A 12,589-nucleotide genomic window follows, 5' to 3' on the forward strand; every position below is an offset into this window, starting at 1 on the left:
TTTAAAGAGAGAAAAACATGTTCTTTGTGCCTAGAACATTCTATTTTTAAAATCTTTAAACAACAACAAATGTTTAGTGATTTTCTCATAAGTTTCCCCTGGGAAGGTGTATAAAACGCAACACCTAAAACTGGGGACCCTGGAAGATCCTACCTACATGGAAACTCTGATTTTTGGTTTAAGTACAAGATGTTTGGGAAAATGTGATAATATTTTTGAAAAGTGAAGAAAATATGTGATGCCTTCAAGGTGCCTGGAGACAGGAAGCCAGCGTTCTGGTCCAAATTGGGGCAGGACCTCAGCTAGTGCCCTTAATCAAGTCACTGAACTTCTGGTGCCCTTTTTTTCCTTATTGATATAAGGGAATGGGTGTCTTTATCCGTGCTCAAGAAGCTCAGATAACATTACAAATTCCAAAAGCTTAAGTGAAATCTAGTAATGCCCGAATGCTAATGTTGGGAAGACTTTGGCAAATGGAATCCCAAAAGGCTGACACCATTAGCTTGGGTGTCTGCAGAGTATCCTTGATTATAATGTCTGCTCCCAAACTAGAAGATGTTTCATATTTCTCACCACATGCTCCATAGTCATTTCATTTCCCCCTCATGTCAATTATTCCCCTCCAAAGCCCCACCCCAAGACTGTAGTCTTTCCCCAGCTGCTTTCTCATCAGTTGCTTCTTGGAAGGAGGTGATGCTGGCTTGTCATTGAAAGATCTGGTTCCCTGCAGGGTCATAGGAATGAATTTCATGACCCATTTGGCAAATCACACCACAGATAATAAACTGAATCTCTTGTCAAAAGAAAAAAAGGAACTTTTATTTTTTCTATTGCATAAATAATGGTAAATTAGACTCTTTTTTTATACAGATTATATATTTACAGACAAGTTTGGTTAGAGAAAACATCTGGTAAATATGGCAGTCAGTTTTCCTTTATACACTAGGATAACATATTATAATATATACTTCATTGGATCAGTAAGTGGCATGCCAAGATAATTTATATTAATATTTACATTTTATATAAAGATTTTCTTTTGACTAATCTGCTGACTCTCTCATCACTTAATAGCAGAAATCATCAACTAATACTAAATGAGAACAATGGAACGTGAATGAGGTAAATGGGAAGAGTGTGACCCAGGATTCCAGTCTCCGTGGCCCGTTCTGGATACGAGGGCTGCCCGGCTCCAGCCATCCTGGCTCGAACAGTCCTCAGCTGTGCTCCAAGTGGCATCCAGCCATTTACTACTGTGCTTCGAGAAAAAACTCATGTCTCAAGTCTAAGGATCCCTAAGATCACAGTGACCCCCTCCAACTGCCTGCAACAGATGATAGTTTGCCAACTCACTCCCTAACCAGATTTTTGGGTCTGATTTCCCTCCAAGGGAATCTTTGGTTAGTCCTTGGAGAAATAGCTTCTTCCTAGATTCAGAATTGGAAAAGAAAATCAAACTCTACTAAGAAGCCATTCAAAGACCCCTGAAACCCGATTTTCAGGTCAGAAAAACAATAGAATGTTCTTTGATTTTCCTTGGAGAGAGCTGAGGGACATTGACTTGCGTTACCAGGAATGAGAGGGCCCTTTCCTGGCCAATCTAGGTCTTTCCAGGGAAGAACAGCAAGCCTTGCTATAAAACAATGACTGGGACCTCAGTCTACTTCAGAAGGAGAAAAAAGGACAGAAACCTAGGATTTTATGCTGTTATGGGGCAGAAGGCTGGAGACTTTCGTGGATCCTGTAGTCGCTCTCTTCCTGCTCTCCGTCCCTGAGCATGGTTGCATGGCATCTAGAACAGGGACTTGAGCTCGGCATCACTTGTCAGCCCTCTAAAGGACGATCGCAGGCTGCTGGACTCCCAGACTGTTAATCTAATTCCCGACAACCACCAGGGATCATGACTCTCTTCCTTCCGCAGTGTGACAAATAATTACAAACCATGATCGAGTATACTGGAACGGCTGTTCCAGTGGCCAGAAGAAAAGGAAGGAAAGAAAGAAATGAGTGGAAGTTGTGCTCTTTATTCAGTAGCTTCCAGTTAGGCTTTCTCAGATGGAGAAACAAGCATCCTTCCTGCAATCTGGCTTTGATTCACACTACTTATACATGAATTCTGAGTCACACGACCTGTGGTAAGGTGATCAGATCCCCTTAATTCTTACACTGGTTAACACAGGACACAAAGCCCATCTTCAATGCTCCCTTGAATCAGCAAGACCTTAGAGAACAAACAAAAACTCTTGCCTGCAAGACCCGACACATTTGACATAGGCCAATCTGCATTGTTTCATCCACAGACAATAGACACCAAGAGATACTTTATGACAACTGCCTCTTGGGACTTGTGTTAAAAAAGAACCTGCCAGTCCCTAACACAATTCAAGGAGGATATAGGGACCCTCTCAAATGTGGGCATTCACTTTGACTTGTTTCAGACAGATTCACCATGGGAGGGCTCTTATGGGTCATCCCCTCTACCTTTCCTCTTGCTTTAGAGATGCGAAACCTGAGGCCAGGAAGGAAAGTCACTCAAAACTATCTGGCTGGTGGGTGGCAGAGGCAACCGGGGTCCTGCCTTGTGTGCCCTTCCCAGCCGAAAGTGCTGCCCTCACTTCTGGTTCTAAGCTCTGCTCTCCTGGCCTCAGTTCAACAGGTCTGAGCCCAGACAGAGTGCCCTGAGAGAGGCATTTTGGGCTTGGCAGATGTCAGCATCCCCCAAGGAAACGCAAACTACCAGCCTCCTCTTGAAATTCCCAGCACACATCCTTGGGATCAGGTGGCTGGACAGCAGCCCCATGGCACTCAAGCCACTGTGTGTTCCCAAAGTAGGCCAGCTATACAGGGAAAATGTTCAGAAACCAGCCTCTGCAGCCCTTTAAAAACTCTTTTTCTCTCTCAGGTCCAGGGATGGAGCAAAATCACACTTGAATTTTACATTCCCTGGAATATTCTTTCTTAATTATCCTGCTCTTCTACCAACTGGAAAATTCCAGCTTCTGCGTCTCTTTCATCCGGACAATAACGTCTAACAATGAGAGAAGCACCGGTTTGAAAGCCAAGTCATCATGATCAAGGAAAAAGGGTGAACGACAGCTATGCCCAGCATGGGAGTTGTGCTCAACTGATAAGCCACCCAAGGCAGGGGCAGGGGCAGGAGGCCAGGAAAGTCCTGTCCAGTATCAGAGGACAGTCTTTGTGGGACTGGCAAAATCTGATTCTTTGTGGCCATATTTCAAACCAACTGAATCAAATTAATTTTGCCTTGGAGACTTTTTGAGCGCTGTTATCATGTCTCTTGAGAACATCTACAGAGGGTCCCCAAACCAATATGAAGTAGAAACCATAGCTGTTAAATGACCACGTGCATTGGCAATGAACATATGATACCAAGAGAAATTCTTGACTGGTTTGTGTACTTAACCTTATTCCTCCAAACCAAGCGTCCATAGCAAGGCCACATAACTGAGGATAGTCCCCTGAGTGCCTTAGTCAAAGGAAGTATGAAGTGAAGCTGAACAGTTCTGACATTTAAATTGTCGTGGAGACAGGGTCGGTAAGAGGCAGCTCAAATCCTTCCTCTATTTTGCCGTCGCTTTAAATAATTCAAGTTGAAAACCCTTGCTGCTGAATAATGTTTCTTTTCTCTTTCTGATGGATTTTTTCCTTTCTGGGGGAGTTGAGCAATGAGGTGGTGAGGAGGATGGCTATGGCAAGACCTTTAGGTTAAGGACGCTTACCCCCGTGAGGTTCTCTGAAGAGGCCAACGAGAAAGTTCTGATCTGAGGTCATTTCAGACAGACGTTCTCCAGGGAAGGAAGGTCTACAGTCCTCCCGGTAATACAATGAGTATGTGCCAACGTCTACAAGTTTAAGCTCAGTCCATCTAGATCATCAAGGCATTATAGAAAAAGGGGCCCCTCCTTTTTGCAGTGGGGCTCCAGACCATCTCTATACCTCAGTGGAATAGGGTGAATGACATGATCCCTATGGGCGTTTGGAGAAATAATCAGTGCAGTAAAATGACCCAGTGTGGTTTGAGACCTCCAGCTGGGAGGAGCAGAGCTCAGCAGCTTCCTCAGGGATGGAGAGCAAGGGCACAAGAGAACAGGCTTTCACAGCATGCAGCCACACATGGCCAGGCCAGCCAATCCAAGGAGCTGTTCATGGCAGTCACACCCTTAACTTTGCGGTCGTGCCTTCATAATGTCCCAGGGAGGCTGCTAGCTATGGGTTAAGAGTAAAACTCTCTTTGATTTATGACCTGAGTCTGGACTTAAGCCTAGAGAAGGCATTCGGAATAAAAGATAAATTTCTCTCTCCAGTTCTTAGATACATAGCTTTATGATTCTGTGGATGGGAGGCTGGGAGTGGCATTATTGTCAAAATGAGCTCGCCATCTTTCATTAGGTTCTTTCGGCTAAACACAACATAGTAGACCATTTGTCATGTGAAATATGAGACAGGAGCAGGTACCAAGAAAAAGACTCATAGTACACATCTTGTTCTCTGCAAATAAAACATCTAAAACTTCTGAAACCACTGGGCTTGCCTAAGACCACGTGACCTCAGTTCACCTCAGAAGTTCACCTCAGAAGGTCACCTTTCTGGCTTGTGGGACAGCTTCTCCATAGGCAAACACATGCTTTCAAAGATTGAGGCTTAAAATATCTTTTGCCTTCCAGATGACATTTCTTCCATTTTGCCCACATTAAGATGTCCTTGCTCTGGACCCTGGGAGGTGGAGAAGGTGGGGTGGAGAGCATACCACCTGGCTCACAGGTAGCTCCTGTTCTCCAGAGCAAATGGAAGGACGAGTTCAAACACCAGAGGAAAAGGCAGAGAAATCACTGGATTTTTCTAGGGTAATTTCCTCCAGCAGCGGGATATGGATGCCAGGAGTTAGGTTATAATCAGGCGGAACCCAAACGTTCTTTAAGAAAATGTTCCCTATTTTTGTGTGCCTTGGCAAACACAGGGTGCAATGCAAGGGTTGTCATGGCAACATCCATTTTTTTACCGATTGGTCACGTGGGACCCACGCACATTCTGGAAGCCACTGCTAATAGTCCCCATGCTGGGTCTGGTTTTGGGGACTCTGTCTCCTTCTGGAGTGATAGGAGACAGGTTCTTTGGGGACGGAAGGGATCAGGGTCTACATCTCTTGTCTTCCAAGCAAAATGCCTCCCTGATCATCACTTGTGTGGTCTGCAGGCATCCATTCCTGCAACAAGAATGAGCCAAGCTTGGTTTGCCAATCACTCCTAAGTCCATCACCGGGAGGACAGAGCGAGAGTCGGGTTCCTCTTGCTTGGTCCCTGCAGAGGTTACCTCCATCCAGGGCCACATGGTACACCTTGGGCATGGAAGATCAGGACCTTCTGGAGTCTTCCTCCATGAGCATCATAACCCCTTTGGCAAGGGTGCTCACTGGCATGGGGCCCTGGAGTAGCACTGGTGTGGACGGGATTGGGGTGGGGCTTGGGAAATCAGCATCTTAAGCCTTACAAAGAAGCTTAACCTTTGACAGACCATCCACGCAAAACAGCCAGGATGCCAGTCACAGGGACAAGCTCTTAGCTCCCAGAGTCTCAGCAACGCCACTAGCTCTCTGACATCTCCACATGCTTCAGTCCCTGGGTGCCACGTGTGAGGTTACCATGGTAGGAGGATCACTTTTAGCCCATCAAAGAGAATTCTGTGCTTCCTTCTTGCCCTCTCTCCCTAGCAACATCCACAAGGGACTCATTCTCCTAGACTTTCTCCTGGGTAGGATGGGCTTGCTTCCTGGTCCCTGGGAGAGAGGAAAAGGGTCCTAATTAGGGAGAGGATGCTGAGGCCTTTGTATGGAACAGGCTGTTGGTGCCTCTCCAGAACTTCTTTCAATCTCCACCCCTGCACAGTGGTTAATTTCTTTTCCAGTGAAGTCTAACCCTCACATCCCTCAGGGTCCCCGTCCTCCAGTGAGGGGCAGAAGAACTTGCAGAATAGCAGCCTTTGAAGAAGTACACAATTTTGCCCTGAAGTTCAGCCTCACCTGCAGCATTGTGCTCCCCTCTCATGGGGCAGGGTCCTTTAAGAATCAGCCCCGCGGTCTCCATTCAGTCTATTTAGGGTCTTGCACCCCCTCCCCAGAAGGACATGGTCTAGTGGGTCAGGGGGTCCCTCCCACTCAAGTCCAGTTGAGAGAGGGAGGGCAAACTGCTTTGGGCAGAAACTACCGACGAAGTTGTCCCATGTATTAGAATTCTGCATTTGTACTGTTCTCGTTTAGGATTCTGACCCTGAGGGACCGTGGTGAGTCAGGCAAGGGGCGAGAGGAGAGGCAGATGTGCAGTGTGATCTCTGGCAGGGCAGGGCGGGCAGGAGGGACGGGGGGCTGCTGCCTCATTTGGCCTGGATGTGCAGGATCCCAGGCATTTTCACAGAGGGACTCTCAGCCCCCTGGGCTCTCGGGAGATTACGCCTGCTCCCTCCTCCATCCTATGGCTCAAACCCTAGTTTTGCTTGTGCTCATCATGAATATTTGCAGTCTCCCACAGTGGGGAAGTTTCTACAGCTACCCCAGGCTGTTGCCTGAAGCACTTGCAGAGGTGAATTGGAAGAAGACCCTCAGCTGAGACCTTGGATACACGAGGTCTGAGAAGGCAAGAAGGAGAAAGCTGGGAGGGAGGTGAGGCCTGAGGAGGGGCCCAGGAACACATACCAAACCAAAAAACCTACCGGGCAGCCGTGAAAGAGGAAAGATTCTAGCGCCCCAATACTGGAAGAAAGGCGAAAAGGGAGAAGGGAAAAGCATCTAGCTTTAGGATGCGATTGAAAGAAAACAGGAGCAAGACTATTCCATTACAGAAATAAAGACCTGAGCTTAGAAAAGTACAAAGGGAAATATTACATCAAAAGATTATCGACTAAGCAGACTATGCAAGCTTGAATTCATAGTGGTGGCTGATACGGCATCTAGGAAAAGTCAGATTACAGACTTGAAATGGTGTTGACAATGGACTAGTAGATTCCATTCCCTTCCCCAACAGAAGTATTCTGCAGGCAGGAGTAAATTACCTGTCGTGTTGGCTAAGCTTATTAACATCTTTTTTTTCTTTTCTCGTGAAAATGAGTCAGTTGCAGAATCTGAATGCCAGAAGATGTTATGTAAAATACAGTACGTAGTTTGATCTTTCCATCTTTCTGCTTCGGATTGCATGTCTCTTTTGCTCCGGGGAAGACTGACTAACAAAGCCAACTTTAAGATGAGAAAAAGGTAAGATGCACGAGGACCTTAACTTACAGAGGTCTTCCGGCATGGAGATGTGTTGGGGCTCCATTACTCCGGATCACTGGGGTGCACGCTGTAATGCCTCTGCATCACCAGTCTCAGTCCCTCCCTGTCCCCTAAACTACCTTGCCTGCCCCAAAGAGGCAGAGACGCATGTCAGAGGACAGCCTTCAGCAGGAGTAAGTGGTTAGGGAAGAACGATGTCACATACGAAGAAGCCAAATATATATGTGTGTCTATGTGTCTATGTTTCTGAGATGCCCATGATTATGCTTCTTTTTTCTCTAATGGCAGCACAGGCGGCAAAGCTGGGAGGAAGGCTCTCCGCAGATTCCAAAATGCTGGTGCGTGATGGGCTCTAGGAACAGAAAGCCAAGTGCCAACGGAAACCGAGAGCTCCCCAACTCTGCCAACAAGAGTCCTGTAGAAAAGGCAGTAAGAATGGAAGCGAAGTGGGTGCAACTTGCAGACCGCCAGGCGCTGCACCCCATTCAATGGCTTTCCCCTCAAGCCTTGGGGGGCTGCTCCACTGGGTGGAGGAACGAAGCCAGGGTAGGATGGAAAGCCCCCTCTTCTGTGACAACCCAAAGTCAGCCTCTTGGGACTGAGGGTTGCCCTGGTCGGGGAAGCGGAGGGGGTCCCCAGTTGAGCCCTGGGTTGAAAGTATGGGGCATGGAGGTGACTGTGTGTTCACACCTCTCTCGTGCTCTCTTAAACCACCAACCTGGATGGCCATTGGAATTCCGAAATGAAAATGAAGTTTTCTTCAGAGTTCCTACAAGTGGTTGAAGCAATCATTCGGAACTCCTGGCTATTTATTGCATTAGGAAACAAAACCATTAAAGCATTTAAGACAGCCCTTTTGTGTCCCTGCCAAGGAGATGAAGTTGATTTGCAACACTGGTTGCACTGCAACGTTGGGTTCTTCACTGAACTCCGCCACGTCGTCATCGTTCATATCCGCTTTTGTGGAGGAACAGAGTCTGCCCGCAGGGCATGCACATGCGCGGTGAGCTGGGAACGCAGCGCGGTGTGGGGAGGCTGCTACTCCATGCCGCTCCGAAGGATCTGGTTTGCCGCAATCAGCATGACGCTTATGATGAAGGCCATGGCGAAGGCGCAGATGAGGCTCTTCCGGACGCAGGTCTGTCTGTTCTGTTTCTGGGAATGCACTGGGGGTGGGGGAGCAAAGGACAAGGAGATGTGGAGGGAGTAGGGGGAGAGAGAAGAGAGAAATGACACAGTGAGACAGGTTGAACCTCTTCCTCAACAAGCCCAGAATGAGTCCTATAGGAGAAGGAGTGATCAAAGTAAGTGGACAAGCACTTCTGGGACCACTCTTGGAGGAGACTGAACGTCATGTCTTCCAGTAAATGGTATGAAATGGTAAAACTTCTATAACAAAAACCATGACAGATGTAAGGTTCAGAGTAAGGTATAAACTTCCAGATGTAATAGTTACAGTGACTTTCTGAGTGAAAAACATACGTAACATTTCAGAGTGAGTTTGATGAAAGGCATCATCCAGATATTGCTGTGTCCATTTCTGCCCGATGCCTGGCTCCCACGTCTGAGGCAGCTGATTCAGATAGAGCGAGGTTCAGACACCTCTCTACATGTTATGCTGGGCTGGAGGCAACTTACCTTTTGTGAAATTGTTCTTGGGTGACTGCTGGCCGAAGTGACTCTTAAGTGACTTCTGGCATCGTTTCAGATACGCACACCAGTGGTTCCAGAGTCAGGTCCCTGGGCAAGCAGCATCCGCATCACCAGGAGCTTATTAAAAATGCAGATTCTCAGGCTTGGCCCCACCCCAGATCTACTGAATCAGAGACTCTCAGGGTGGGGCCAGTGATCCATGTTTAACTAGGTGATCCCAGTGTGTGCTGAAGTCTGAGAATTGGGGACCACATGCTCTGTGGACAGGACCAGTGTGAAGCAGGGGGCCACAAAACCCTCTCAGACTTCCCGGAGGTAGGGTGTTCCCAGATTCTGCAGCTCCAGGAGTCTGACTTTGGGTTCTGGGGTTGCGTTCTCTTAATCCTTTTGTTGGCCTATGTCTTGCGCCGCCATTTTTATGAGGCCCATGAGAAACCGTTAGTAGGTCTCAATCAAAAGGCATGGGTTACTAATATGGGTTAGACACAGGGAAATGGAAATAATGAAAGAGAAAAGCTTTGATGAAGTGTGCTGAGGAAGAACAGATCTCTCCCAGGCACTGCTTCCCAGGCCAGACTTTCTTTCCCCTTCTCCTTCTTCTTTTTGTCTACCCTCTCTCCCCATCTGGCAGTGATCTTTGCGTACAGTTTACCACCTAGTTTATGGAAGAAATCTGTGCTCTGGAGGCAGTCAGGAAGCTACCTACACCAGAGCTACTCACTTGACCGGCAGCATTAGCACCATCTGGAAGTTTGATATAAACGTGAATTCTCAGGCCCCACTGCAGAACTAGAGTCCAAATCTCTGGGGATGGAAGCTAGGAATTTGTGTTGTTGTTTTTTCTTTTCTTTTCTTTTCTTTTTTTTAAGATTCAGTGCATGGTTGTGTATCCTGGTTGTTACTTTAATTCTCTATGTGAGCCTCCACCACAGTATGACAACTGACAGACGGGTGGTGTGGTTCCACAACTGGGAAATGAACCTGGGCCACAGTGGTGAGAGCACCAAGTCTTAACCACCAGACCACCAGGGCTTGCTTGGGAATTTGTGTTTTAATAAGCTCTCCAGGTGACTAGGGAATCACTGGGCCCCACCCCTGGAGTTTTGGTTCAGTAGGTCTGGTGGGGCCAAAGATTCTGATAGAGTTTGAGTTGCTGGAGACAAAAGGAGTAGGCGGGGGGATTGTGCGTCTGTGCACATGCGCATTAGGAAGATTGGTGTGGGCAGACTGGGGAAGATGGTTCTTTAGATTCAGATGTTAAGAAACCCAAGGCCAGGACAGAAGAACATTTTCAGATTACCTTACATTTTGGAAAGGGTCCTTCTGCTGGACATTATAGTCTACCTTTGCAAACAACCACCAGCTGAGGAAAGGAGTTTTTCTTTAGGCGGGTTAAGGAGAAAAAGAAAAAAGAAAGAAATGCAATTTCTTTTCAAATTACTCTCAGTCTCTCTCTGCAGGATAGAAGACTGGCAAAAGAAAAATGTCTAGGTAGGGTCCACATGCCTTTAAAGAACCTACAAAATATTCAGTTTCAAGTACCTCTCCCCTTGACATTCAGCGGCTCCTCTGAATCCTTGGGAATAACAGGGAGGAAGTAGGAAGCTGGTGATGGTTCCAAAGACAAACAGAGCTTTCCCCAAGAGAAGGGGTCTCAGGGGCTTGTCAAGGGGCCTCTATAAATTACATCGACCGCCACGCTTCACAGAGACCCAGTGGCCCTGGCGCAGCCCTCGGCTCCCTCATGAGTGCCTGTTGGTTATTTACGCCATCATCTCTTAAGTCTTGTCTTATCGTTAATCCTTCTGGATCCACTGGGCTTCCGCTTCCCTTGGGTGATGGAAAGTATTTTTGGTTCAGTTCTTTACTTGCTGATCTTGTCTGTGTCTTAGAATCCTATAAGTTCTTAGCTGGAGGAAGAAAATTTCCTTGGTGTGGAGACGTGCCTCCCCCCCAGGAGTGGGCAGAGACGCCAGTCCTCAGGAAGGAAAAAGGAGGTGGCGTTTGAGAAGGAAGGACCAAAACAGACAATCAGATGAGGATGTGGAAGTAGCGTATCTAACACTTTCCGAGGACTGGCTAATTTATTCTGGGCAGCTCCTCGGCATGAGAATGCTTCTGAAGGCAGTCATTTACCCTTCCTTCCAGAGAACTGACGAAGGCTTACGGAAAAGAAAAACTTTGTGATTGGGCTGAGGGAGAAATTTTTTGCTGAAGCCCTTCTTTGTGAAGGACACTCAGAAAACAAGGTCACAGCCTACAGGATTATCCTCCAGGAGGACGGCTGCACCTTTGATCTAAAAATCCTTCAAAGCAGTAGGAGAGAGAGATAAGGAAGAGGAAAGGCCTAGAGACCTAATAGTGTGTATGTAAGGCCATGCAAATCTGAATCCACACCAAAGTCCTGTGAGCAGAGTGAAGCTTCTAGCTCATTCCTCCGTAGTTCTGAAACTGATCATCGTTTGAGTCCGTAATTCAGACTCTGTGCCTTGATAAGAATCCTTTTACCTCCTGTTCTACCGTCACCATAAGTTGTGTGGCAAAGTGAAAAAGTGACTTTGGAGCCAGGCCCAAATCTGAATCATGATTATCCCACATCTTACCTGTGTGACCTTGGGCATACTAATTTCCCTGGGCCTCAATTTCCTCATCTATAAAATGGGGGTAATAAGACATACCTTGTTGTGAAGATTAAGGGCATATGAAGGTACTGGAATATTGTTTGTGCCTAACGAATGCCAATTCCCTTTTACAAACCTTTTAAAAGCTCCCCTTTTCTTGTTGAACACCCGCCTCAATGGGCTAGGTGTGCCTGAAGTACTTTATATATGTCAGGGCAACAGTCCTTTGTGAGCTGGGTGTATGATCCTCATTTGATAGGTGAGAGGCTTGAAGTTCCACAAAGTGGAGTCCAAGGTTATTTGGCAAATGGTGGAGGTGGGGTTTGAGCCCAGGTCTGATTGTAATATCCAGGTTCAAAACTTCTGCACCAACTCTCTCTTCTTGATCTTTTGTGTAGCAATAGAAAGGTCAGCAGTAGAAAGATCCAAAGAAAATGCACTTCAAACACTTGATGTGGTTGACAGAGTATGACCCGGCACTGATTAATCTGATTAATGTGTTCGTTGATAATAACTTAAGCGCTGTCTTTGGCTATCATATATTTGCATTGCACTATATTTTTGTATATTTATTCATTCTTCCTGTCTATGTTTTGTTTCCCCAACAAGACCACAGGTCAGCAGAGGAGGAACTGTGAGTCGGGGTATGGCTTCTTCTCCTAACTGCCACTTAGGAGCAGCCCTGGACAAGTGATTGAACTTTTCTGAGCCTCAGTTTCTCTCTCCGTAAAAGGAGATAATGATAGCCTTTGTGCTAATCTCATTTATTTCAAAGATCAATGAGCAAATAAAAAAGTGAAAGCTAGGTCCAACCGTGAACTGCAAGAGACATGCAAGCCTTCCTTCTTGTATCCCCTGAGGGCTGCAGGAAACACCTGCTTGTTGTTCTCCTCTTCCCTGTAGCCTCTAGCAGGGGGCTGAGGATATACAGATGCTCCCAAACCTTTGCTTTGGTCCTTTCCTTCATTCATTCATCCCCAACTGCCGCTAGACTCGCCTTCCTAAAGTAGGCATCACCACTCTCTGTAACCTT

At 46.8% G+C, this 12,589-nt stretch overlaps 1 protein-coding gene across 11 annotated transcripts in view; it reads right to left on the reverse strand.

The window, feature by feature from the left end:
- Positions 1-794: 794 nt before the first annotated feature.
- The window catches only part of CALN1 (calneuron 1), a 521,792-nt gene continuing 509,997 nt past the window's right edge, over positions 795-12,589 (reverse strand). For all 11 annotated transcript variants that reach the window (XM_070567817.1, XM_070567814.1, XM_070567810.1 and 8 more), the window contains one exon: positions 795-8,448. In XM_070567817.1, coding sequence (XP_070423918.1) covers positions 8,321-8,448 — 128 coding nt within the window. In that variant the 3' untranslated portion in view covers positions 795-8,320. The remainder of the gene's footprint in view (positions 8,449-12,589) is intronic.

Source organism: Equus przewalskii, chromosome 12, assembly GCF_037783145.1.
Source record: "Equus przewalskii isolate Varuska chromosome 12, EquPr2, whole genome shotgun sequence".
Lineage (NCBI taxonomy): Eukaryota > Metazoa > Chordata > Mammalia > Perissodactyla > Equidae > Equus > Equus przewalskii.